Source organism: Coturnix japonica, chromosome 8 (assembly GCF_001577835.2).
Source record: "Coturnix japonica isolate 7356 chromosome 8, Coturnix japonica 2.1, whole genome shotgun sequence".
Lineage (NCBI taxonomy): Eukaryota > Metazoa > Chordata > Aves > Galliformes > Phasianidae > Coturnix > Coturnix japonica.
This window is the reverse complement of record NC_029523.1, coordinates 17,808,982-17,835,702: the sequence shown is the minus strand read 5'-3', so window position 1 is coordinate 17,835,702 and position 26,721 is coordinate 17,808,982. Positions and strand designations below refer to the sequence as shown.

Below are 26,721 nucleotides of genomic sequence, written 5' to 3'. Positions count from 1 at the left end.
CAATACACACACCCAATATGGGAACTAAGCAGTATTTATCCCACTTCAAGTGTGGCACCTTCCACTGCCACCCCCTCTGCTACAGAGGGAACCTAAAGCAGCTCCGCAGTTACCTTTGCAATTGGAAACGCGATGAGAATTTCCAAGTCACGCTGTTTGAGATTTTCAATTAGTCTAGAGATTGTCCATTTTGAAATTAGATTTATTACATGATCAGATTGAAAACAACGTAACAGGCTACCAAAGTCTTGTTTTCATCCCGTGCTTGCATTAAAAATGAGCACAACTGCAGATGTGTCTGACAACAGGAACCCAGTTAGAGAAGGGAAGAACTGAGATGCATGGAAGCCTCTGGATATACCACCAGTCAGAGGGCTGTGCTCCCCAGTGTAGGATCAGATCAACCCCAGCTCAAAACACCAGGGATAGAAGAGCAGATTGGATTCTACCCCTGATAGTACTGACTGGGCATCTGAGGAGGCTGCTGAAGGAGAAAGGTCTCCTAGAAGACCAGCCATGGGTAGAAACATTACTGCAGTCAGGTGCTCCACAAAGAATACAGTCACCTTTTTAGACCTTATAAAAAAAACTAATCACTGGCTCACCAAGCTCATTCTGAATTAAGAGCAAGCCACGATTATGTCGTGCTAAAAATGCTTTTTGTGGCTCTGACCTGAACCAGTCGTGGATGGATGCTCCATGAAGACTGAAGTGAGGTCTATGCCTGCAGCACGGCAGCTAAGGGACCTAATGAAGGGCCATAGGAGCTCCCAGGGGTGTGCTGAGGCCGATTTCCTATTGAACATGTGCCAGAAGCCCCTGACTAGCTGATACTCCAGCAGTACTTTGTCCTCACTGGAATGATGCTGTAATAGGGATAAATTATGCTTCTAAATAAACAAAAAAAAAACAAGCCACTGGAGAAAATTATTATCAGTCAAGTTCAAACTACCAGAAACTGAAAGCAAATGTACCTTTGAAACAGCTGCTCTGAATAGAGCTTTTATGGCTACCTGTTTTACTCCAAGCCATAAACCCAGTGTTCTTTTGACAAGTCAAATAATATAGATCCCCACCTCCAAACATCAGGATCACTGATCCTAGAAGTTCACAGACAGGAGCCAAATCGCAGTTCAGTCACTGCACTGGGATATAGTATGTTCACATTTGAATGATGCAGCACAGGAACTGACAGGACACTTGGGAAGGCCCTTGTCTCGGAGTGCACGATGGCAGCTGTTTCCAACACAGTGCAGCCAGCTGACAAGAGCAAAGTCTGGAGCCTGCAGGAAACACGGCAGAACAAAGCTCCAGCTCCAGAACAAAGGCTTAGAAGCTCTTGAAAGTCATTCAGTACTGTTAGAAGTGGATAGCAAAACCTGCTGCAGTTGAACAGCAGCACTCCAAACAAATCCAGCTGTTTTGTAGCTTGTTATCCGTGTAGGATGAAGCTGTTTAGAGCCAGGTGTTTGTAGCACAGGTAACGCACTGCACCTAAAAGGTGCATTTGAGCAATGTGGCAGTTTGAGAGGAATGCCTGGACACAGGCATCCTTTTACCTTGGGAAGAACAGCAGATGGTAAGAAGAATATGTCCTTCAGTAATATGCAGACAGCATTCAGCCTACTTGAGGTTAATACCAGATCTTATTTGGATATGCTGAAAGAACAGAGGCAAGTTTGTTGGGATCCTGCCACCTCTTCTCCATGTTTGCTAATAGCACATCACCTCAGAGAGGCTTAGGTGCAGGCTAAGATGTCAAAGTGCAATTCTGCTTCCATCGTCTGGGCCAGAGCACCTGCAGCTACTAGACTCTGGCTGTAATGCATCCTAGTTTTATCAAGTCAGCTATTCCATTCATCAGAAAGCAATTTAATACCCTGAGACCAGGAGTTTAGGGGCATGGAATATTAAAAAAAAAAAAAGAAACAAGGAGAAAGACACAAAGGGAAGCTGCTATCTCCTTTCAGGACCTGTTCAAGCCTTCCAATACTGATGAACAAGGTATTCTGCCACAAAAATGGAATGAGGGGATCCATACAAAATTGTGGTTGTGCAAATCTTTGCTACTCCTATCAGCCTCCTGACCCTATAAAAATGTAGGGATAAGTAACATTTTCCTTATAAAAGTTGTAGTTTATTTCTTTTCTGGTCAAGAGCTGTATCACTACACAAGACTACATTTTATTGCTCATCACAGACTGACGCACCAGGATTTCAGAAGAGTTTGGTTTATAGCGTTCCTATGTAAGAAAAGGAAAAAAAAGTTACAAACCCAGTTTTTGCAGATACACACTGCTAAGTCCCTATAGAAGCAGGGATGCATTAGGTCTGTTTCACTAGAAAATTCTCCTCTTTTAACTACTTCTGGAGAACGTTACTTTATTTTTCTTCAGCAGAAAAGTCATCCCGTCATCCTATGCAAAAAGGAAGGTGGCCAATCTGCTCCACGGCCCCAGAACCCTTTCCTACAGAATGGGAAAGGAACAAGTATTTACATGGCTCCTGCTGTGGCATGTCAATGCTTAAACTGCTCGGAGCAAGCTGGCACACCTTCAAAGTGCACTTACTACCCAGCTTCATTCATGTTCCTATTGCTGAGGTAGCAAGTCCTCACCAACACAACTGAGACGTGCCCAGCTTATGCTTTATGAAAAAGCTGTGGTAACCTTTGCTACACAGTAACGTGGCAGCACTTCTACTTGAGAAGATCACCACACAGCTCCTCAGTAATACATACAGTTCAGTGCATGCTTGATCTGTCATAAACCCAACAGCTTGTGGCTACATAAAGGCCAGTGCTGCCACAGAAGAGGCACAGCACTCCTTCAGCTGCCACTGCCTTGTCATACTCAACACTGTGATGCTTGGATTTCAAAGGGGAAGAGTAAGAACTCCGTCCCTTTGCTCATTATTGCATTAGTTGGAGTGGGAAGAAACTCAGAAGAAACTCTTGGGTGCTGAATGTCTATTGGGAGGTGAATGCTTAATCTTGTTAGAAGGCTGCACTGTGCAGGGCTCCAGACAGATTTTTGTGTTTTGTTGTTTTTTTTTTATACCGAGGCACATATAGTTAAGAGTAATTAAATCAAAACGAGCATTGGAACAAAAATATTAAATGGTTAAATAATCTGTCCAATAGGTTCAGTTTCACATTTCACCTGTTCACGTGAGCACCTCCTGTCTGCTTGGATCTGAACAGCCTACAGCTCTACCATCAGAAAGAAGGTGCTGAGAAACAAGAGTCTGAAGCTGCTTACAACAACAACAAAAGGATATAAATATAAAAAGAGGTTCGATATCAAGCACCAGTAATACTGCCTGCTCAAGCCCAGGTGTAGCCACCAGGGAGACTCAAAATCAGAAACATTATTCGATTAAAACAATAGACTTTGTACTATTCTGCAGCTGCCGAGATTCCTGGCTACAACTCCCAGAAGAGTTTTCCACCTGTCAAAATAGTCTCTAAAAGAAAAGCAAGATGGCTCAACGAGACGAAAGCAGCACCCTCTCAAGCTGGCTTATTCAGTAAAGACCCAACTTCAGACCAGGAGGCCACAGGCATCAGCTTCAGCAAATGGGATCTGTTTCACTATCCAACAGCTGCCTTTCAGCTACTGCAGAGCATCAGCTTTATAACTTCCTTTAAAAAAAAACTAAAAAAACCAAAACACCCTGGATTTGAAGCATCCAAATATGGCCTGTTGTACTGGAGCGTTTAAATCCTTGGGGGAGGTGGGCATCTTCTTCCTCTGCCACAGGCAGTGCTTACTCCATGATGGCCCGGTACAAGGCAGGTTCAATGTAATCTTCCCGGTAGCGTGAATTGATCACTCTTTGTCTCTTCCTCTCTTGCCTGACCTCCTTCTCTGCGAAGATCTCTGTGAAGCGCATATCTGAAGCTACCGACTAAAGGAAAAGCAGAATTAGTCACCAGAACACAGCCCAAATCCCTGCCTCCACATTCTCCTCTTGTGTGAAAGATAGGACCAAGACGGGACCTTGGAAACATTCAGACCTCTTCCCAAAAATGACTTCTTGGGTTTCTGTGCACAAGAAAAATACTGAAGAAACTGGTTTTAAGAGTCTGGGGATAATTTTCCTTGAGCTGCAATGAGAGACCTAAGGAGTCACAGGTTTCAAATTTAACTGAGTAGATAATTTAAGTTCACAGTTGCTTTCTTAAATGAATAAACACACTAATGTTTCAACTTCCATGCAATCTAGTACACTTTGTGCTTTATCGTGCAGGCGGGTTTAAATGACTGGCCACAGACATCAGCTATTGCATGCTTTCTTAAATCTCTGGTACACTGTGTGCCTCCCAGCAGGTTCTGCAGGACCATGCTGTAAAGCCAGTTACCAAGCACACAGACCCCAGTTACAATTTGCATAGTCAGAAGCACAAAGCAGTGGAACAGGGACACAGAGAGGCTGTGGGATCTCAACCCTGGAAGAGAATTAAAATCTAACTGGACGGAGCCCTTAACAACTTCACCCACCTTCCACGTTCAACCTGGTTCGAACAAGCGATTGGAGTGATCCCATGCTTTTTCTCTATATATCCCCAACCTCCAGCTCTCCTTTTGTAGCCTGACCAAGCCACCAAGCTTCCCAACAGCTCAGCAGAAAATCAAGCTGCAATCTTTTACTGCTGTGCACTCAGCTTGCTTTTCAAGGACAAATTACTAACAAATGAACTTATTCAGTAAATACCCATACCCTGTTTACTTACCAGCCTTGATTTGACTCTCTTAGGAAGCTCCTCTTCCAAAGTGTACACATCGTCCCTTTTCACCATCAGTTGTGACCCATCCTCAAATTCCACCTAAAAGAAAAACAGAAATTGTTCTGCTACAAGCCTCAGAAATTAGCACCCTTCTACAGCTACCCTTGCCTTCTCCTCCCTGCAGAAGCCTCCCATGAAAGCCAAGTGGTAAAAGGTTATTTTATATGATACATAGGCAGGTATGTAGACTGGAAGATACTTTAACCAAAACCTCACCAACCCCATGACAGTAAAAGCAGCCAAGACATTCTGTGATATTCTTTTAATGCTCAAGAAAACAGTCCGCTTGATCACTTGTACGTTATTGCCTTCTTAGCGTTCACTCCTATGGAACTTTGCACTCACAACAAGCAGCAAAAACAATGTAAGACTTGTAGATTAAGCTAGAGGAACTGAGTCTGAGCTAGAAAAGATCAGTGCTTTTCAGAAGCTGAGACTTTCAAGTAGGTAGCCAGATATAAGCAGAGCCGCAAGTAACCACTTTGCTGTTAACTCCAGCAGCTGCTCCTAGCAACTGGCATTGCTGAAAACACTGAGCAGCTGCCTCTCAAGCATTTAAGCATGACCCTCCTACAGTTCTGCTCATTTTGCTAGTAGCTCTGTTTACCAAGTTCTTGCAAGCAATTAATTTACAGACAGTACTGTACCTGGTACATCTGGATGGCATGTGATGCAACAAACTTGGCTCCGTAAACCTGTCCATCTGTCCATCTCACCTGCACAACTTCACCTTCAGCTGGAGGACCCAACTGAAGACAGTCTCGACTCTGCAGCACAAAGGAGAAAGTTGGAAGATAAGAAGAAGAGTAAAGTTTCCCTGTGTGAAGATTCAGCAACCCACAGGGGAATCTAAGCTAGTCACATCTGGCACATTACACAGCACTCCAACAACTACTCCATTTCAGGGACTGAGGAATATCTATGCCATTGGACCCAAACCATGACTGTGGGCCTGACTTCAGTAACACTTCATGCAAGAATAGCATAATAGTGAAGTTCCCTTTGGACTTATCATTAAGCAACTCAAGATTAGCTGCACTCCATTACATCTGTTCTTCAGTTGTAAGTCAGTCAGTCTCATATAACGCCTGAGATGCAGCACATCTCAATCACAACATGGCCTGGGTTTTGAGCACGTAATGAATCCCATCCTGAGCCAGCTTCACAGTGGCAGGAATTCATTCGCATTATGCTCCCTCTACTGGAGCTAGGCTCTCAGTGCACAAGGTAACATACCACAATATCCTCTGGATACAGGTTATCACTGAAGGAACCATCATCGAAGTTGACTTCATAGAAAGTCTCTTTCGCGAGGCTGACCACTTCACATTGATAGAAGCGACCATTCTTGTGCTTGCTGATGACTATCTGCCCTGGTGACAGATCCTGGAGTGCAGCCTTAGCTCGCTGAGAAGAAAAAGCACTTTTTTAAGCACCATGACAAAATAAAGAATGTGTTGAAGCCCACAGCTCTGATGTTGGCAGACATAGAAGCAAAATACTTTATATTTTAGCCCAAGTGAGTACCTACAAACACCATTAGCAGCATTTTTAGCTAAGTTCTAACTCTAGGTTTTAAGCATTTTAAATACTAACCTGTTAGCTACAGCTGCCCAATCCTAATGCAAGCTACCTAGTAAATTAAGGTCTCATTCCCCGGAGCAACATGAGGCCTTTCCAGTTAATATTCTCTAATAGACTGTTGTGATTTTGAAAGCTAAACAGGCTACGCAAGAACTTTACAAACTAATAAATCACTTAAGCATGACATCCCATGACAACTCATGCAGCCTGCTGGAGTCCCAGAACTAACACCTGCATATTAAACATCAAAGCATAAAAACACAATTATTCTTCATTATAACAGCCACAGGAGAAATGTATGCTCTCGGTTCTCCTGGGCAGCAAACTAAAATACAATAAAGGACCTAGCTAATAGCCAAGATAGTTCAGAGCAGCAGCAAGACCAAGACCGATCACAAGATGGTGGCCCTGCTAGGCAGGGGGGTTGGAACTACATGATCCTTGAGGTCCCTTCCAACCCGGGTCATTCTGTGATTCTGTGTGATATAATTAGATTATACTGAACATATAAAAAGAGCCAAGCCTTCAACAAACTTCCAACAGAGTTACACCATCTGAAGTTTTTCAGTCCCTTCCAGATACTGCAGTCCAAATCCTACATGTCACTCACCTCTGCCTGAGATGGGGTCTTATGCCTGAAGCAGGTAATGAAGACAACAAATGGCCAGTCATCAGGCTGCATCATAACTCCTGCTGCTTGGGCACAGCTGACATGAAAGGATGTGGGACACCGACCATGGGAGCACTGCACACAGCAACCTGCGATTCTCTTCCTTCGTTTTTTGCAGAAGATGCATTTCTGTGGACAGGAAACTCAAGGTTACTGATTGGATTAGGTCTAAATGCCTGATGCTGTGTCAGTCACCCTGAGAGAGCACTGCTAATTTCTGATGGAAAGAAATAGAAAGCTAACAGCTTGACTTCATGACAAGGCAAGAAATTGTCTGTGTATGTAATTCCAAAGATAAACAGTATACAGTAAATATCTACCAGCTCAGCATGCACATGGCACGTGGCCTAAGAATTCCAGCACAAGGGGATGCTGGATTAATCAGCCTAGAATGCTTACAAGTTAACAGGGCCTTTCAGCCATGGCTATTAAGTTACAAAAGACAAATAAAAAACTAGAATAACGGGCAAAGATCAGAGGGAAGGAGGGAGTTAATACAGAATTAACAGTTAAAATTCTATCAATACTACCAGTGACCCAAGGAAGCTTGGATCAGGCCTGACTGGGCATTGCAGGACACAGTGCATAGTTATTTCCTCCTCCTTCACTGACCATTAAGTGAAAATTCAAGTAATAACTCCTCAGCAATGGTAATTCGTGACCAAGAATTGCTCTGCACTGTGCAAGGCCTAACTGCAGAATGGGTTAAAACAGCCTGAAGCAAGAATGCCAAAGACAGAATGATTCCATGGAAAGAGTCATTTCCCTTATTGAGGAGGTAAGAAACGTTGCAGCTTTGTCTTGTTTCAGTCATGGAATCTGAGTGCTCAGGGGTCAGCTTTCAGCAGCAGAATTGCTGCTGGGGTATGAACCCAACACACTCAATGCCAGGATAGGTGCTAGAGAAAGGAATATATATAAGTGCATATATATATATATTCCTAAATAAGGAAAAGGCTCACAGCGCATCTTTCTGCACTCCTTGCAGGACTTCTTCTAGTGCTAGGATTCTGTCCGATGCACTGTAATGTCTTCTTACATTCAGCATAAACATGTATTTAACTTGCCTCCAGAGATACAAGAAAGATTCCACAATAGCCATGAAGAGAGTTAAATACAGCTGCTTTCTTTGCTGAAGACATTCACTGACATTCCCATAATTTGAATGACCTACAGAGATGCTGTCTTGTGATGCTTTTATTTTTCCTCAGTTTTCTTCCAGTCATTGCTGAACACGGTATACAGATTTGGAGTCTCAGTTTTTAAAAGAGGACTTCTCACAGACGAAAGCCTACAGATTCAAATAGTTATTTTCTTCTCAGAGAGATTCTGCAGAATGGAATCAAACTACTTTCAAACAGGCAAGAAAGCAGTTTTAATGAGAGGCGAGAAGACTGAGAATGAAAAGGAGAGTCCAGATGGGACACGCAGTATCTTTCTAACAAGAAACTACATTTCCTCCAGTTCGCATTGCATACAAACAGCTCTATATTCTCTCCTTGAAGACTAATGCTTTCAGAATTAGCAAGGAAAACCCAGCAGTGAAGCACAGGTGCTCCTTACCAGTCTGAAGCGTTGCAGGGGGATCTTGCCGACATCTACAGGACTGCGCTCTGCGATGTTCACAAACTTTGCTTCCAGTACACCTACAGCACACATGACGTGAACCCACCTGTCAGGACAGAAGAGGTGAGGGGGGGGAGAGACTGAATACGAACTCCACAGCATCCTCTGTTGGACTAGAGTAAGTAAATGCAGTTCTGATGAAGACTGCCACCTAAACTTAGTTTCTGCTTCACTAGAGACTGAGAACTAGCAGTGCAATCTTCCCTCCTACTAATAACACAAGTGTTCTTTATACTTTCAATCTACTACTACACAGGTTAAATAGAATAGCTATTTAGTTTGACTTATGCTGGTTGCATACCTGCACTTTGAAAGCTTGCCTGATTTGTTTATTCTCTCTCAAACCTGCTTCATGTTAATGGCTCAGTCACTCCTGGACTCATCTCAAGATAATGACCAAGAGGCTGAGGCCCTGCAGCCTTCAAAAATGTTCTGGGTGGGATAAGTTTCAGTTACACCATGAGGCTCCTGGACTGTACCACTGTTAGTTTGCACCAAATAACTTCAGATCATTCATTAAATGAAAGGACGCTGGGCAAACAGCTGCACCAGGCATACTTGCTACAGAGAAACCCTAAATTTCAATGTTACACTCATTGAAACTGTAGGTGCCTGGTGTCTCCATCACCACAATGCATTTCATGGAGAAAACAAAATCTCTGAGAATGTACTCAGACATATTACTTTGTCAGGAACCTCCTCTTTGATTTTTATGTGGTACATTACGCCTCTGTTATTTGGTCACTCTACGATATCAAATGCAGGTGTTTGCTTTCCTAGCCTCGCATCATCTACTATGGAACTGAGCTGCTCCCTGAAGATCAAAAAAAGCTGTAACACTCACTTGTCGTCATTGGCTCTTTGCAGCGCTCCTCCTCGTAATGAGCACAAACAGCAGTCCTGTCACAAGGAGAAAACATTAGCTGGAAGAATGAAGTACGAAGCAGTGCACTTGATAAAAACTTTCTCATCAAAACGCACATCTAGACAAAAAATTGTTTCACTGCCAGAAGAGACTTAAATGCTTTGGACAGCTCAGCCCTTAGCTCTCAAAAGTTGCTGCAATTACAGCAACAGATGTAAACTTCACATTTGGCAAAGGCAGAGCCCGAAGTTCTTGCTATAGGTTTCTTTTACAAACACAATACCCTATATCCCCTGAGGACGTTTAAATGCATGTGAAAGAAACATGAGCAAATACAATTCCAAAGGTCAAACTGTTCTGCTTATCTAGAGCCTATGCATCTTGCCAAAGGCAACATTTTCTTCTTGTCTTTTTCACCGGTGCGCAGCTCAGTAGCTCTTGACAGAAGTTACTTTCTCTAACTGCCATATCATACCTTGACCAAACTACTCCCACATTAATGCACTGACTCTAGAGATCAGCAGCTTTGCACATGCTGAAACAATTACATGCCTTCTTTACACACAAGAGGTTAAAACAACTGTAACACCATGGAATAAACTTAGTAGGAAGTTCCCAAATGTACTGCACTCTATGTGGAGAACCTCAGAATGAACTTTACCTCTTCTAAGGCATTTTCTGTACACCTGGAGCACATCCAGTCTTCGGTGGCCTTGTCAGGAGATACGCCATAACAACCTAGAACAGACACATCTCAGTTACAAGCTTACCTTCCCCTACCACTCACAAGTAAACTAACAGTAAAAATCAAAAAGACACAAGATAATGCTGTGTATTTCATGTTGTTCATACAGCCAGCTCCACACTTCAACACCCAGCACTGCAAACATGAACCACTCAGATAATGGCAGGACTTGGTCTACTTGTACATTAAGGGACTGATAGAGCTTACTGGGATGTGCAGATTTAACCCAGAGTTGAGTCTAGTTGCACTCACTTGCATGAACACAGACTTGGCAGTTCCTGCAGGTGATGAGTACGCTGGTTCCATCTTCCTCTAAGTAAGGGGTTGAAAGATTGAGATCAGTGCTGCAACCAGTTGTAGTAAAGCACATTTCAGGAATCAGGGGCTTGGTTCGGATCTTCCCATCTGCAGCACCTGGAGTTACTTCAGCGTTCTGACTGCTGCCTCCACACTCTGCCTATAAGGGATGTACATGAAATTTATGTTTCATAAGCAAAAGCACCTCACCTTCACTCAACCATCACTCCAGACATAAATCTACCTATAAGAAAAAAGGCACCGAAAGATGAAACATCTAACAGATTTGGTGGAAATTAATTTTTTGAAATCCTTAGTAGATGCAACATAAAAATTAAACTATTAGTGGCTAAATGCATCCCTCTGATAAAAAAAACAACGGGCATGGAAAACTGCATCCTTTCCAAAGGAAAGTCCTCATGGAATCACATAGCCCACCTCAGGCTCAAAGGAAAAACAACTCCGCTGCATCCACCACCCCATAATGCTGCTGCCCAACACTGTTAATTCATTTTTAGTATTGAAGGATTATGATCACACAGATAAACACTTGTTGCAATTCACATTACTTTTTCACAGTTCAGTTCTAAACAAGTGTAATAGGCTTGAAACTAATTATTTGATCCAGGGAAAAAAGGAAGACTAATAATAGTTTCACAGTTGAAGCTCAGAAGGCTTTCAGGCTAAACTTTTGTATTTATTTATTTAAACTGATGTCACACCAATCATCAATTACATGCAAAGTTTACTGAGATATGACTCCATTCGGGCCTTTCTAACAGCTAAAAAGGGATCAAGCTTCTCTGAAAAAATATTTCAAGCTATCCTTTGTACCACCTCACAGGCTACCACAGCAGTAGACTGTCTAATTAGAAGCAGGATGCATAGTAGCAGAATGAACCTGCACTGTCCCTACCATATGAAAAATGCATGAAAATCTAAGATAAAGCAACCAAGGTAAGGATCACAGATGGAACTGTTTCCAGCAGGCCTTCTTTATTCAGCTTCTGTAACAGATTTGCACTGCATGTCAAACAGAAGGAAAACTTTAAGAAAGCTTAAGAAAATAAGTATGGTTTTTGTTTTTCTTTGTTTTAAATAAAGCAGCTAAGTACTTTTCTTCTTCACAAAGGAAAAAGTAGTATTTGTCTGGCATTTTGTTTCATTTTTAATCTGTGTGGGTAAGTGAAGTGAATTCCCAGACTTGCTACAAATATCAAGTTTGAACAAAGATCACAACTGCAGCTCCATTCTTGGAGCAGTCCCCCTTTTACTGCTTGACAGATTCACATGAGAACCTGCAGCTAGACTTTTCTGCCTACTAGCACCTGGAACTTAAAGAACCTAACAGACAACCTATTCGGCCACCTCTACTATAACATTAACAAACTTGGACAACATACCTGATACGTCTGGAAGAGCATACAAACAGCACAGTAAGGAGACTGCTGAGACATGGTCCGATTATACTCTTTTTCAGCCTCAAAATTTGGTGGTCGATTCTGCCAGAGCTGGCTAAGTGGCTTGGCCCAAGCTTCTGTCTCCTCAGCTTCTTCTTCAGGAGTTAGTTGCTCTGATGCCTCTGCAAAAAGAGAGTATTAGGCAGGCACTGTGGGTTCTTACATCAATATCCTTCTTGCAAAAAGAAACTAAATAAAGCAAGAAGTTAGGAATGGAGATGACAGAAAGACTGGCATAAGTTAAATTTGCAGAAGGATGATGGGAGCTAGTAACACAGCCTCACTTTTAAGCTGCATCTACTAACCAAGCAACCATGCATCAGATACAAGACAGGATTATTGGCAAAGAACAGCATCACCTCCAAAGCACATCAAGATTAAGGCTGTTAGCCAAAGAATATATCTATTTTATCTACTGTCCACCAAAGCTGTGGCCCACTCTAAAGTTTCCCAAATAGCACAGGGCTTACCATCATCACTAATGCAGTCTTTGACCAAGAGTGGGTGATGGCGTGGGAGCTTACTCAATGGCTGGCGACGACCCTTGGCCTTCTTACTTTCCTTCATTGACTGTATGTATTCCTTTGTTACCTGGACAAGGAGAAGCAATTCAGCAGTCAAGTTAGCATGTGTCCTTTTGAACTCTATAAGAAAATATTCTAAACTTAAGAAACCTCCACAAAATGCACATATGCTTCCACAATTTTATCTCTAACAATTTTCAGAGGTAAACCTGGCCAAGATTGTAGAAGAACTGCTTGCACCACGTCTGCTAAGGAAAAATACGCAGCAGAACTGGGTGTATGTTGATTATTCAATTATGTACGTGCTCTGAGTCATTCAGAGACTTCACACAGGTCCCATTGTGGCTTTTAAAAAAAGTCTGCTTATGTAAGAATGGTGTTAAAAATGAAAACAGAAAAAAGACAAACTGAATGGTTGAACTCAGCAGGGCTGCAATAAGAAGTTTCGAGCCTTCTGGAAAAGCCAAGAAAGGTTGTATGCCAACTTAGAGATTCCAAGTTAAAAAAGAGTGAAGAGCTCACTCAAACTAACAGGCTTATTTTAAGGAAGGAAACTTTCACCCCATCTGCTTGTTACTTGTATTGGTGTCTTCCCAGACAGACTGGAAGGAGGAGACTACAACAATAGTTACTTCTACCCAAAGCCTTATATAAAAAACGAGTGACATACACTTACAAAATTACTACTAACCTGACAAGTAAGGCAATAAAGGCAATGATTTTAACAGCCCATAACAGTAAGCCACTCAAGAGATAAGAACATCCTTTCTTTGAATCTGTCATTCCTTTAAAAGCAGAAGCAAATCTTAGATTAAATGCAACTTCTATCTCAACAAATGTATTTTCTTTTTATATAACAAGCTGGGAAAGAGCAAAACCAACCATAATCTCTGCTCTCCTACGTAAAGTTGGCTACAAGAGTTCTCAGAAACAAACACGCTTTTGTTCAGCTGTAAATTAACACTCCCAGCTACTGCCTAATGGAAAACTTGCTTTAAAATACACTATACTGGGGAAAGCCATCTACACCTGTTTAGAATTTGGTACATATTATGAAGTGGAAACATCAGCATTAGCAACTGCATCTTTAGTCTAAGTATACGTGAGAACTCCCTCATTTTCAGTTTTATCAATAGATTAGCCAAGCTGCTGTTCCATTTCTGCAATTCCTGAATTGTGAAGACCCAGCCGTTACCAGCCTCCCACCACTTCAACTCGGATTCAGAGGAAAACAAAGTTATTTGAGAAGACAAAAACCACTGGTAATATTTTAACCCACAGTAGCCTTCTTTTGGTTTGTCTAACAAAGGATTCATTACACATTCAAATGTACGCTTACCCCACCCAGTCATTTTTGTTCCATCATCTCTTTCTAAAAGAGGACACGTGCCCACACATGCAATTTTATAAAAACATCAAACAAATGAATGTGCTCATCATAAAGGCTCTACCAAAAGTGAATCAGCTCCAGTCCAAACAGGGGTCTGTTACCATAAATGGATCTGGATCAGCCCGTAATACTACCACAATCTCAAAGCCACCAAGCTTCCCTTTTCCTTAAAGCACTTGAATAATTCAGAGATGATCTCAAAACAAGCTATCTCCTTGTTTTCCAGAAGAGTAAAGAGGGTAAGATGCTCATCTTTGTTTCTTGTTGTATTGTAAAACAGAGTAACAACCAAGCATCCTACTACTACACAAACAGGAATGGAATGAAAATGTACTCTGCACAGGTAGAAGCTTTGTGGCAGCAAACCAATGACCACACATTGCAGCTCTCAAGCTTTCAGTACTCGTGCCATTCATACCTCTGCCAGTTCTTGTTCACTCACACTGGCTGTAGCACTGGCTTTCTTTCCTGAAGTCTGTTCATTGTCAGATCCGCTGGCATCCCCTCTAGCATAGCTATGGACTGTAAGCACCCCAGCTGGCCCAGGTAGAGTTCTTTTTGGCAACAGATCAGTTGACTCTGAGTCTGAAGACCCAGAATATGCTGGTGAGCTGGGCTGAACACTGGAAGGTGCGCTCTGCTTTGAAGTGGGCAAAACTGAAGCAGAATTTGAAGCATGAGAAATGGAGAGATCCAACACAGCTGCCTCTTGCTCTTCCTCTTCTTCCTCCTCAAGCTTCACCGCTTTCAGTTCTTCAGATTTAGTCATGCCCACATGATCTAGAAGAAAGGATATATTGTCTTATTTTAAAGTCTGGAAAGCAGAGAGAACAGCCCACCACAACTTGCACTAAGTCAAATAGGAAAGCAGACTAGACAAAAAAAAAGATATGCAATGCTAAATCATGTGAACAGTAGATCATTAATTCAAACATCAATAGAGAATAACCTATGCATCTGCTCATTGCAACTTACAGTACAGCAACTAGAGTATATCAAAGAACTGTCAGAAGGTGGGCTCAAAACAGAAATATATGGTCCTTTATATAATGTAACCGAACACAACTCCTGGCCACCTAAGGCTGGGGGTGAGAGCTTACAAGGGAGACTTAATAGGGAAAACAAACAAACAAAGAAAACAACAACACCAAACCAATAAAGGATTATTAAATACAAGTTGCAAATGGAGGGAAAACAGAATATGGGACAGAAGCATCATATGTATTTACACTCTTCTTGTATTGTTCCATAGGCACTCTGATCTTTCCTATCCAAGAGGGTATAACTGTCCTGCTACAAGCCATATTCATTTTCTTCTGGCATACTAATTACAAAATTATACATCTGCACAGCATACCAAAGCCATACTAGCAGGCTGTATGTATGAACAGCTCACACTGTACAACAGTGATATATAGAGGACTGCACACTACTGACATGTCCAATACATTTCTGCTGCATTCGAGCAGCTGTGGGATGGCTCCCTACACATCTGTTTTTCCCAAAGGATTTTTTTTTAATGTCATTCTCACTGAGGAGTTATTTACATGTAGGTCACAAAAGCCAACAACTCAAACTATGCTTGTCTCATTTATGCAAAATGCCAACGACTCAAATAGTGTCAGCCACATCTAACTAAAAAGCACCATCAAAAAATCGTTCCAGCTGCACTCTTCGGTCTTGAAAATTAAATGACAATTATCTGGAATCTCATGGCAGTAAATGTCTGATGTGCTTTCCATGACTCTACCAAATTAGTATCTGCTTTGTTATTATTTTCTGGATGTGACAACAGCCTGCCTACCAGCCTGCTGTGAGACAGAGACACAGTTTAGTTCAGCAGCCTCTGTCTCAAAAGACTGAAACACTTGGTCCTGCAGCACCAGGATAAAGCTTGACCCAGTTACCTGGAACCTTGTGCCCCTGCCCACTCTGCTGTGTAACTTCTCCCGTAGCTTTCTCACAAGGTTCTGCAGCATCTGCTTCGTCCTGCACAGAGCTCAGCTCCTCTTTGGGGAAGGCCTCACTCTCACTCACTTCCTGAGGTACTTCCAGGCACACTCTATGCCTTTTTGTTCCTATGCGATGCTTGGGCACACTGCGGAAGACAAATTCATGCCAGGTTACCAAACACATCACAGCTATGCTCAATTTCTGTCTAGATACACAAAATACAGCCTGCTTTGGGTCATGTTGCTTTATGGTACAGTATCTTGTGAGCAGAATCGTTTCCAAATCATTATCCATTAATTGTATACTAGGCAGTTACATTGTATCCAGATAATCTTTACCTTAAAAGCAAAACAAGCAAACAAAGCTTCGAGAGTATTAGCTGACACTGGCTGGAAAAGACCTAACTGCAAAACACAAGGTGCTTAGACCATCACAGTCTTCAGCAATTGAAACTACCAAAGTTTGCTATCAAGTACCATCTCCTGATCGCAATGCACTGCCTTTTTCTTCTGACCTTTAAATGTATGGTGTGCTTTGGACACACCCAGCCAAAGATGAAGGACTATCTTCCCAGCCAGTGCATTCTCCATCTATTACCATCAACTTGAATCAAAACAATACTAAAAGAATAAAAAAAGAATCTTTTCCCAAGAAGAAAACAAACAAACCGCTAACTTCAACTGCTATTGTTCTGTGAGAACGGCAAACAAATTGCATCAGGATCCAGTTGCTAATCACTGCAATAGAGCAGCAGAGGACTGTGTGTAGCACTACCTTTTTGTCTCATCCCCGTCCACTTCCTCTTTACAAGCTTCTCCTGTTTCCATATCCTCAGCATATTGCCTCCCACTCTTGACCTTTTGCATGAGATCCCCTTTAAGGAACTCAGCTGCTTCTGGTGTTGGAAGAGCATGGTCAATGACAGTCACATCCTTCCCAGCTTTCCAAAGCTTGTAACGGTCTGGCTGGTACTTCCTCACAAACACATCCATGGAGATCTTCACCATGTCCTTCCGACATGAGCACTGCAGTCACAGAAAATATTTAAGTAAGGCTACATACTGAACAATTTTACTCTGCATTCCTATACCAGTTTGCTTTCAGAAACTTGAATAAATAAAGAAGACCCCAAAAGCTGCACGTATTCAAGCCTCAAAACTTTCATGACCATCTCCTACAAAATCAAAACAGCACAGGCACTAAAATCTGGGCAGAGAAATCAGCAGCAACGAGATGGAATAAGATGCTACCATAGCAGTAAAGAAACAAAGCCCACCAACTCATTTACAGAGTTGCTGGTAGAAGCTGGCAGTCTTAAAAATCCACAAGCTCGCATAAAAACAGACAGTAACACCAGAGGTTATAGCAAGGAAGTCTACCTATTGCAGCAGAGGTTCCTCTTATCTGGGCAGAGATACAACTACTGTTGGAAAGCTTTACTTCAATATAGTTTCTGCAAACATAACCCACATTTGCAAGGCATCTCTACATGGACACGATAGTATGCAATCAAGATGCTTTTTTGGAGAGACACTAGTTAGCCACCTGCATTCTCCAAAGCCTCACTTGATCTATATAATGATTAAAAACCAACCAACCTCCATAAACATGCTTTATGATAAAAGGACAGTAGGTTGACTGGAGACAGTTACCTTACCAGAAAGCAAACATCGCATCTTGAATTGGACAAAGCACCGAATTCAGTTCCTTAGTTAGTGAAACATCAGGGGCTCAACAAACAGCAGAGCATGAGGCATTGCATTCAGGTTATCTGTACACAACAAATGGCAACAAACCACTTACCAGTACAGACTGCTTCCCATACTCAATCCACCGAAGAGTAGCAAAGTTGGTGGATTCAGCACAGTTAAATCCATGATTAAAGCCAGCATGATAACTATAAGGAAAAGTTATCATGAACTCTCCTGCCTCCTGTGTCACCTAGAAACAATTGAGACATCACATTGTTATTCAAAGCTTAAGAGTTTACTTGGTGAATCCAAGTAAAAAGAGTTCCTGTACTCCTCATGCAACATATCTGAATCCCCTACTCACATGTGCTAAGTGGATTTGTTTGCTGCAATGCTAAGACTTGATACTCATTGCCATTATGCTCATATTTGCCCAGAGTATCTGTTTACTAGAAAGCAATACTCTTATCAGTTCTTATTAAAACACAACGGGATGGATCAAAATAGCACAGAAGTACCTACACATAGGCAACACTCCGTGATAAGCCATCTGGAGTTCATAAAGACACTCATTTGTATTTACTGCAGGTTTAGCTAGTGCCTAATGCCAACTAAAATATTTATTCACCTTGGAAATTTACTGCTGTTCTCACTCGAGTACAGCTTTCAGTCAGTTCCCTACACGTCCCTGCTGCCTAGCAAAATTCTGAGCAGCCCTTCAGCAGTCTCCATAGATCTAACAGGGTTTCTGAATAAGGCCTAAAAAACAACTGTGTGGTGGTGGTGTGAACCTTTTGACTGAGCTAACATAAGTGCAATCACTGTTCTACACCTTATCGAATGGGATGCCATATTTCTTCAGAATTGATGGGGAAATCAAGGTCATCTTGTGACGGAGAAATGCTTCACAGCTCTGGGCACTTCCTGGAAAGAATCCTGTTTAAAATAAAGGAAAGAGATGATGTTACCATTCTGTGTTGTGAACTGAACTTCTTTTTCAGTAATTTTTAGGTTAAATTCACTGTCTGAACAGCATTTTCCCTAGGCCTACAAGTATGGGCCAACTTACTAGAATGATACGAGTTTGCACTCTGAAAAAGGAGATGCCTTTACCAGATCTTCATTTGAAAGACAGTCAGAAAGACCATATGCAGAAGGGTCTTCCCTTGGCTAAAACCTTCCAGGTCTAACAATCAATAGTTCTCATTAGAATTTTTACAGACCACAACTGCATTATTTGTAATGTGACATTTTTCTTGAGTGTATACTGAAAATAAATGGAAGTAATCCCACCTGTATCCTGAAATAAATGATCAGTTCACTCATGCCAGCTTGTGCACTCACAAATGTTACAGGCACATCATACTCCGAAACCTGTAGGGACTCTACATCCCACAATCTGAATAAGACGGGACATAAAAGAATGGCACAGTTACCTTTGGCAAGTCTTTCCAGTCGCTTGCCATGCTCTGGAGGGATTGAGTACCTGCATTCAGAAGAACAAGTTTGTTAAGTTCAGTTGACATGACAGAATCTCCATGCTGTCTCTTCCAAAGTTTGATAATAAGGTAACCAAGGAAACATTAAATCCAATTCATTTAGATAGCAAATCTGTGCAGCAAGGCACGAAGTAAAAACACTTAGTGACCTGATTTAACAGGAATATAACCACTAGTAAACCCAGTATAAGGAGGAATCCAAAGTAAAACAGCAAACAGAATAATATCTTCCAGCTGCTCAGACCAAGACTGGACTAATTCAGGCACAATGCCACATCCTCCACCTGCATAACTTGGATCATGTTTGGTAGTACTACGTCTCTGTACACACCTTTTTATGTGTGCCACGAAACTCCTAGCTGGTTTGGCTACAGTAACTAAAACCACTCAGATTTCTTTTGATCTGGGACAGAGTGCTATAACCTGCTGACTAAATCAGATCAAGGCATCAGCAATGTTCACTTTTTCCACTTACTACTGTAAAAGAAGCAACAGCCAAAAGGCTTCATTTGACTCAACTACTCTGTTTTCTATTCCCATGCCATTGCCACCGCATGGGGTTGCTCGCTGCTCACATGGTGTTAGCTATTATTTCTGACTACAGTTGCATTAAAAGGCAGCCAAACAGACTAGTTTCCAACAAAACTGCCATGGAAACAATTGTTGAAATTGTTTGAGAAATTCACTTGTGAACAGAAGGGAATGATTCACTCTTCAAATAAAGCTCATACTAGAGAAAAATTCAGGAATCCTCACTAAAAGCCATCACGAAGGCTCTGACATGGGACAATCACACAGCAAAACCCACTACCCTGCTTCTACCTCTATGATAAGTAACTAGATTTCAAAGTTGGTTAAAAACAGCAGGCGTATTACTTGTACCTGGCCACTGTAGAGCTCAGGAAATCATAAGTAAGATTTCCAGGTTCCAGCCCTATCACACTAGAGAGCATCCAGCTTATGTTACAATTCTGAAGAGCTCTTTGCATCAGAACAGCAATTAGGCTTCTGAGAAGGTAACCAAACAAATTTTACTGAGGCCATGTACTGGTTTCAGTTTCCTCACAGGTCTCTAATGCTTTTGTCACCAGATCTTACTGCACTGCGAGATAGCAGAGATAGTAATTCTCAACTCCCATAGAAAAAAATATCAGAAAATACAGGTGTCAAAGTGGTAAAGTTGCATCTAGAAGCTATTGCAGAAAACCTTACCATGACTTAGGCTCCCCAAAATGCAGGTAATTAATACTGTAGAGATCCATGTCCTCAGTGTGCCAAGCAAACGAAGTTTTCCACATGCCAAAATAGAGGTAAGGAGTATTCACTCCTTCAATGGTTATGCCGCTCTCGTTCTCCACAACATCCAGGATCGTGTTCAATCTGCCAATATTCCATGCATCCACGTGCTGCAAAACACAAGTCTTGTGTTGAACAATATGAAGAACCAAAGCACACAACTAAAACAAGTCACAGAAAGTTATAAGTTATGCTTGTGATCAAGAGGCACATCACGACAAGTCATTTCCTGGCATAGATTGAATTAACAGCTAGTTCACCTACACCAAGTTTCCCCACAGTGTGACCTTACATACCGACCCTCTACCAGACAGAGTAAGAAGTAACCAGTCAATACAGAAAGGATTAGCAGAAGAAACAGTCTCTATGTTACAGACTTCACACAGTGCAGAACAATAGTGCAAGATGACAGCAGAGCAAAACCTCTGGAAGAACACTGTTCATTGCAAACATCTTTTAAAAAGTTATAATTCAGGAGGCTAGCAACCAGACTGTGTAACCTTTTCAAATGCTAAGCATGTTAACGCACACAATGACTGTCATATAAAAATAAAAGTACTAGAGAATACCAAAGCAGTGCATATTCACCGCTTAACACGCATCAGGATAAGACACCATAAAAGCATGAGAGTGGATCTTGCATTTTAGAAATAAGCTGTATTACACCAAATCATAGAATGGCCTGGGTTGAAAAGGGCCATAATGATCATCTAGATTCAACCCCCCTTCCCAAAGGCAGAGTCACCAAACACCAGACCAGGCTGCCCAGAGCCAGTGAAGTGTGAACAGTGCTCACAGTGGTGCCCCACAACATCACCTCAAGAAGCTTTCATTCGCTACCTGGTTTACATGGAAAGTGTTGCTGCCACTGGCACTTTCTGACAAAAGCAGTGCTGGCCTTTATAGAAGGCAGTACAACACACATAAGGATAAGCGCTACTTGAAAACCAAAACAGTGCTTACCTTGTCATAAAGTGTGCCATTAACATCAGCACCATAGATGGGGGCATTGAACGTAAGGTTCTTCCAGTACTTCCTTTCAAGGTCTTCGAAATCTGTGTAGCGGGGTGTGCAGTACCTTAAAAATATCAAGCAAAGGCTCAGCGTTGCTATGTGAGGAGTTTAAAACAAGATTCTCCACCAAAGGAAAAAAAAAAACAACAAAAAAGATACAACAGAAATAGCAAACACAGCGAGAGCCTCCATCCCCTGAACAGCAGCCACTGCTCTGATCCCGAGGGACTCGGGAACAAAGGAAGAGAAGGAAAGTGCTTCTCCCCGACTCTCAGCGTACTTTCAGTTTTGATTAGTTCACTTCCCTCAGCTCACAACAATTTCCCTTTCTACTGCTGCTGCTACTCAGCGAAGGGAGGATGTGTTTGAAAGCAGAAGACAAAAACAAACACAAAGTTTTAAGCAACTGGAAAAGAACCCCCATATTTCCAAACTCACTGCTAATTAACAAGCTGAGTTCAACAGCACGGTTGCTTGTTATGTCCTCTGTTGCTCTGCATACAGTAAGCAATGAGCACAGTGTCTCTGGGATGAAGGGAGGGATCAAATGAAATGCTAAACACATACAGGCCATGCAGACAATGACACACGCTGCCCCAAGCAGTGGCTCACAGTGTCCCCGTGCCGCCCCAGGGGCTCAGTGGCACCGCTGGGGATACACACAGAGCCCCCTCAGCCCGACCCACACCTACTTGTCGCTGTTGGCGATCCGGCGGAACTCTCGCACCGTCATGGCCTTCTTCTGGATGTTGTACTGCGTGAACAGCCCGGACTGCCCCGTTACCACCTGCTGGATGGGCGCTGGGATCACCAGCTCGTCGATGTCATCGTAGCATTTCCGAGGCTTCCACTCCTTGGGGGGCACGATCTGGGGGGGAGACACAGGGACGAGGTCACGGCTCGGCAAGGCAAGAAATGGCAAGGTAAGGTAAGGTAAGGTAAGGCAAGGGAAGGGAAGGCCCGACCCTCCCCCCAGCACACAAAGCGCGGCCCCCGCACCCCTCAGGGCCCGTTTCTCCCCGTCGCACCTTGGCCAGCCCGGCTCGGTGCGCTCCCTGCGCCTCCACGTAGGCGATGTATCGGCTGAAGTCCCGGAACTGCTCCATGGTGGGCCGGAAGGTCATGATGCGGGCGCTGGGGTTGAGGCTGTCCAGCTCCGAGGCCATGATGGTGCCGCTGCACATAGAAGGGGTTGGGGGGGGTTGGTGGGTTGGGGGCGTGGTCACGGCGCGCACTCGCACACACCCCGCGAAGCCCCGCCCCGCCTCCTCCCGCCGACCAATCGCCGCCGGGTCCGCACCGGTTCCGCCTCCCCATTGGCTGAGCGCACCCGCCCGTCACAGGCTCCTTCCTCCTCGCGGCGCAGAGCTGCGTCTCCTCACGCCCCTCCCCCCCAACCCCGGCCGGCCCGGGCCGGTCCCGACGCTGAGAGCTGCGAGTCCCCGCCCGGCGCGCTCACGTCAGCTCCGCGTCCCGTTTCTTCTCCTCTTCCTCCCTCCCCCCTGCTCTCCGCCGTGTCCCGCCGCACTCCTCTCCCGCTGACTCCCTCAGGCCGCCGCCGACGCCACCGCGGCCGTTCGTTCCGTTCCGCACCGCCCGAGCCCCGCCCTGCTTATAGGCCGCGCCCACAACCCACCGCCCTGCCGCCCCGCCTCCGGAACCGCAGCCAATCGCTGCGAGCTCTCCCTTTCGCAGCCAATAAGAATTCAGTCGGGGCGGGACAGCGAATCAGGAGGCCGGGAGAGGGGCGGTTGCTAGGTAGATGGTGGGCGGCAGCGGGGCGGACGGGAGGTTGTCGCTATGGCGGCCGCGGCCTAGTGGAGGCATCGGGCCGGGCCCGGTCCCCGTTCCCGTCCCCTTACCCTTACCCGTACCCGAGTGGGCTGAGCTGTCCTCGGAGATCCCAGTTGTGGGCCTGCTGCGTGTTCCTCCGCACGGTATTCCATTCAGTGTCTCGCTTAAAGGCACAATCAACTTAATTGTTGGGGCCTCAACAGGGCTCGCATAGCTCTCTTGTTATGGGTACCAATGGAATGAATAGGGATTAGTAAGAGCATCAGAATACCTATTAACTCACCTTTGCTGGCTGCTGTTTATCTGCTCTCCCACCTGTTAACCTCGCTTTCTGCAAATCTTGCCCTTTGCAAAGCTGTTTATCTGAGCAGGCATTAGGGATACCTGCTAAAAGCAAGGGGTGGGATTTGCACTAGGGAAAGACCCCAACACAACAGCATTAACTGGCCTGAGGGTGGGCAACAGTGTCTGTCAGGGGTATGAAATTACAGTCATTTATTTATTCCCCTTTGTGAGATACGCTGAGTTAAATGGAAGTGCTAAAAGAGTGAGTGCTTTCAAAGTGCTGTGTTTGTTCCCAGTTCAGTCCATGCTGAGATGATGACTCTTTGTCTGCTGCTTCTCTTTCTCCCCATGCCATCAGTACTGCCTGCCAAAAAGTCACCTCGCGTGGCAAGCAGAGAAGTGGAGCCCGCAGTGCAGGTGAATTGGGAGTGTTCTGTGTCACCGTGTTTTCCCTGGGTTGGTTGTGAAGGGTTTGCACTGAGAGGGAGAGAAGCCCCAAATGTTCTTGTGGGACATGAGTGCACTTATAGAGGTTTCCTTGCAGCTGTTGTTTCCAATGACAGCAGTAGCAGCATTAGAAACCATCCATGGACTGATGGTTCGTGTTGTGCATGTGGCATTGCCCAGTCAGTGCTCAGTGAGCAGTACAATAGTGTGGTGAAAGCATCATCAGCTGTAGTTCAGAGGCACAGCCAAAGCATTCTTGCTGCAGCACAGGTGGGTGCTTGCTACTTGCTTTCCAGCTGGCTGGCTTCCTAAAATGCTGCTTCCTAAAAAGCACAGTGTCTTTCTTCCCAAATGCACCCACAGGTGAGCAGGTATGCCCTCAGCCACGTAGCACTGCCATCCCAGGCCTTGGCAGCGATGTAAAGCAAAGCTCCCCAACACCAGCGGTGCTGACACGTGCCTGTGCACACACGCCTGTGCACGTGCTTTGCATCACAAGGACAAGGGTTTGTTTTTGCCCTCAGATCCATGTCCTCGAGTGGAGCTGCCACCCAGCAGAGGGAGGGGAAGGCTTCACCAGCCTCAGGTCAGCCCTGGGGAAAGCGTTGGGTTTGCATCAGGTGGGCGAGGGGGAAATGTTGGCTGACAGTCATATGTAGAGCAGACACAGTCACACAAAGCTTGCCTGAAGTGGTTTCACACCTGAGCTTACTCCAGTGCTGCTCTGCAGGCAGGGGCCACGCAGTGGTTTTACTGCTTAGCAGTACTTTGCATATGCAGCTGTGCTCAGTACTGCAGAATGGCATTACTGCAGCGTTGTCACAAAAGGTCCCCAAGCTCTCTGCTGGCACAAGGGCCCAGTGGGAAGTGCAGGGCACCTATGGCTGCAACGTGGCTGTGGAAAGGGCTTCTCTGGCACCAGGCTGGGGAGTGTGCCCATGCATCACAGAGTCTTATCGCTTCTGTTTATTGGTGAAGAAACAGACAGCAAAGCCAGCTTGTATGAAACCCGATTATTCAAATTTATTAACATCAAGAATTATGCAATGATGCTGTAGAATTTTTTTTTTCTTTTTTTATTAACAAATAGAAAACAGACTGTATACAACAGCGACCCCTACAGCACTATGCATCCACAAGGTAAAAATGAATGTGTCCTCCAACATTACCAACCCTGGATTGCTGATTTCAACGTAGTTTGGATTCTTAACATTCGGAATACATGTGATAATACAATTAGATACCCTTCCACCACCTTTATTCATAACTCAATGCACTCGAAAGAGGGCTGCTCACTCTGTCTTTAGTGCAAGCGTGATATAATAAGGAGTATTAATATATAGTACCATTAAATTAAGTCCAGTAGTCTTGCCACATTGGTTCATTAGAACGTCCTGAAGTAGCGGAAAATACAATATTCTAATGACTTTTAACATTTGCAGGATAGCAGAAAATATAGAAACACCCAACCTCTGAAGCCATGTGTGCTCCCCCTCCCCTTCCCTGCGATACCCTGCCTCCAAAGAGAGCCTGCTTGGCTCTGCTCTGGGAACGGCCGGGTTTGTGCTCCTTGTAAAATGCTCCAATGCACTTCATTGGTGAGAGGTGACAGGATGGCGCTTGCACGCACAGAACCGCGGGACTAACAGGAAGGGCTGTGTCTCGCTTCTATAGCCCATCCCTGGGGAAGGGTGGGGGCCTCCTCACTTCTCCTGCCCCCCTTCCCAGCGAGACACAAAAAGAGGCTCCCAGGCCAGGAGCCCAGGATTTCGGGTCTCTCACAAACAAGGTGATGACAACTCACGTCATATCGGGATCTGCCAATACACGCGGTCACTGGATTGGTTTAACACGCATTGTAATAGGACCGAACAGTTTCCAGCTGACAAATGGGACCGCCTCTCCAGGGACCCTATATGCCCTCCCAAACCTACTCGGGAAATAATGGGGGAAGGGAAAGGCTAAAAAAATAACTGGTAGCTTAGGTCCAGTTCCATGAAATTTCATATTCTACAGAGAATTAAAAAGCAGCCTAAGGGGAATGGAGCCGGGCAGGAACCACAAGCCAGCTGCTGCAAATTACCAAGGAAGCTGCACTAAAATGGGCAGAACCAGCAGTGACTGGGCTGAAATAAACATAGGGCAGTAAAAAAATGTTAAAGCAAAAGGATATTCAAAGAAAGAAAGAAAGAAACAAACAAACCCAACTCCCCAAAGTTTGGCGGGTCCAGTTCTGCCTCAGCAAAACATTAAGACTTGCAAAAAAAATAATAAAAAAATAAAAAGAGAGGAGATTATAAAAACCACTAGTAACTATTTTACATGTTTTTTTTTTTTTTAAAAAAAGAAAAAGATCCCATTCCACCCACCTAAAGCCTCGCTGTGAAATGCAGTCGCGTGAGAGAGGGGCGAGAGATGCATATGAGCAGAAATGCAGCCAGAGACTGGAAATGCTTTTGGAGTTGGATTCCCTCGTTTGGCGCTGGGGTGAAGTTCCTAAATGCCGTGGTCAGAACTGGTTGGCATGGAGGTCTGCTGCCTGGGCAGCACCTCGGTCTGTACAGAGGACTGAGGAATGGGCGGCTCTGGCTCACAGGGACCCGTCTCCACTCCTAGACATCCCCACCGCGACTGGAGGAAAGCACTAGTTACGTTGCATAGTGGTCAAAGCTGCCGAGATACTCCAGTGCCGCTCTGTAGCACAGCTGGTACTGGTCCTGCAAGGCAACGGGGGGAGAAGCGTGAGAAGTGGGGATGCAGGAATGTCATCCTGAGATGCCGGCACCCACAGA

At 44.1% G+C, this 26,721-nt stretch overlaps 3 protein-coding genes across 4 annotated transcripts in view; 1 reads left to right on the top strand and 2 right to left on the bottom strand.

The window, feature by feature from the left end:
• Positions 1-184: 184 nt before the first annotated feature.
• KDM4A (lysine demethylase 4A) lies at positions 185-22,974 on the bottom strand. 2 transcript variants are annotated; one of them, XM_015870125.2, is made up of 22 exons: positions 22,863-22,974; positions 22,432-22,579; positions 22,096-22,271; positions 21,353-21,467; positions 20,306-20,499; positions 19,031-19,080; positions 18,427-18,530; positions 17,707-17,844; positions 16,678-16,928; positions 15,858-16,048; positions 14,369-14,730; positions 12,507-12,627; positions 11,980-12,158; positions 10,532-10,736; positions 10,196-10,272; positions 9,514-9,569; positions 8,607-8,715; positions 6,984-7,172; positions 6,026-6,196; positions 5,437-5,556; positions 4,736-4,828; positions 185-3,909 (listed from the first exon to the last, which is right to left on the bottom strand). In XM_015870125.2, exons 2-22 carry the CDS (start codon positions 22,567-22,569, stop codon positions 3,769-3,771), a joined length of 3,180 nt encoding a protein of 1,059 aa, XP_015725611.1. In that variant the 5' UTR covers positions 22,570-22,579; positions 22,863-22,974; the 3' UTR covers positions 185-3,768. The 2 variants fall into 2 exon arrangements, with proteins under 2 accessions (XP_015725611.1, XP_015725612.1); XM_015870126.2 differs by having other exon boundaries at positions 14,393-14,730.
• On the top strand, positions 22,568-26,264 carry LOC116653772 (atherin-like). The gene is made up of 3 exons (XM_032446298.1): positions 22,568-22,594; positions 22,747-23,340; positions 23,841-26,264. The coding sequence occupies exons 1-3, from the start codon at positions 22,568-22,570 to the stop codon at positions 23,901-23,903; spliced, it is 684 nt and encodes a 227-aa protein (XP_032302189.1). The 3' UTR covers positions 23,904-26,264.
• The window catches only part of PTPRF (protein tyrosine phosphatase receptor type F), a 332,284-nt gene continuing 330,490 nt past the window's right edge, over positions 24,928-26,721 (bottom strand). The window contains exon 38 of the mRNA XM_032446282.1: positions 24,928-26,646. Within this exon, the coding sequence (XP_032302173.1) occupies positions 26,578-26,646 (69 nt within the window). The 3' untranslated portion in view covers positions 24,928-26,577. The remainder of the gene's footprint in view (positions 26,647-26,721) is intronic.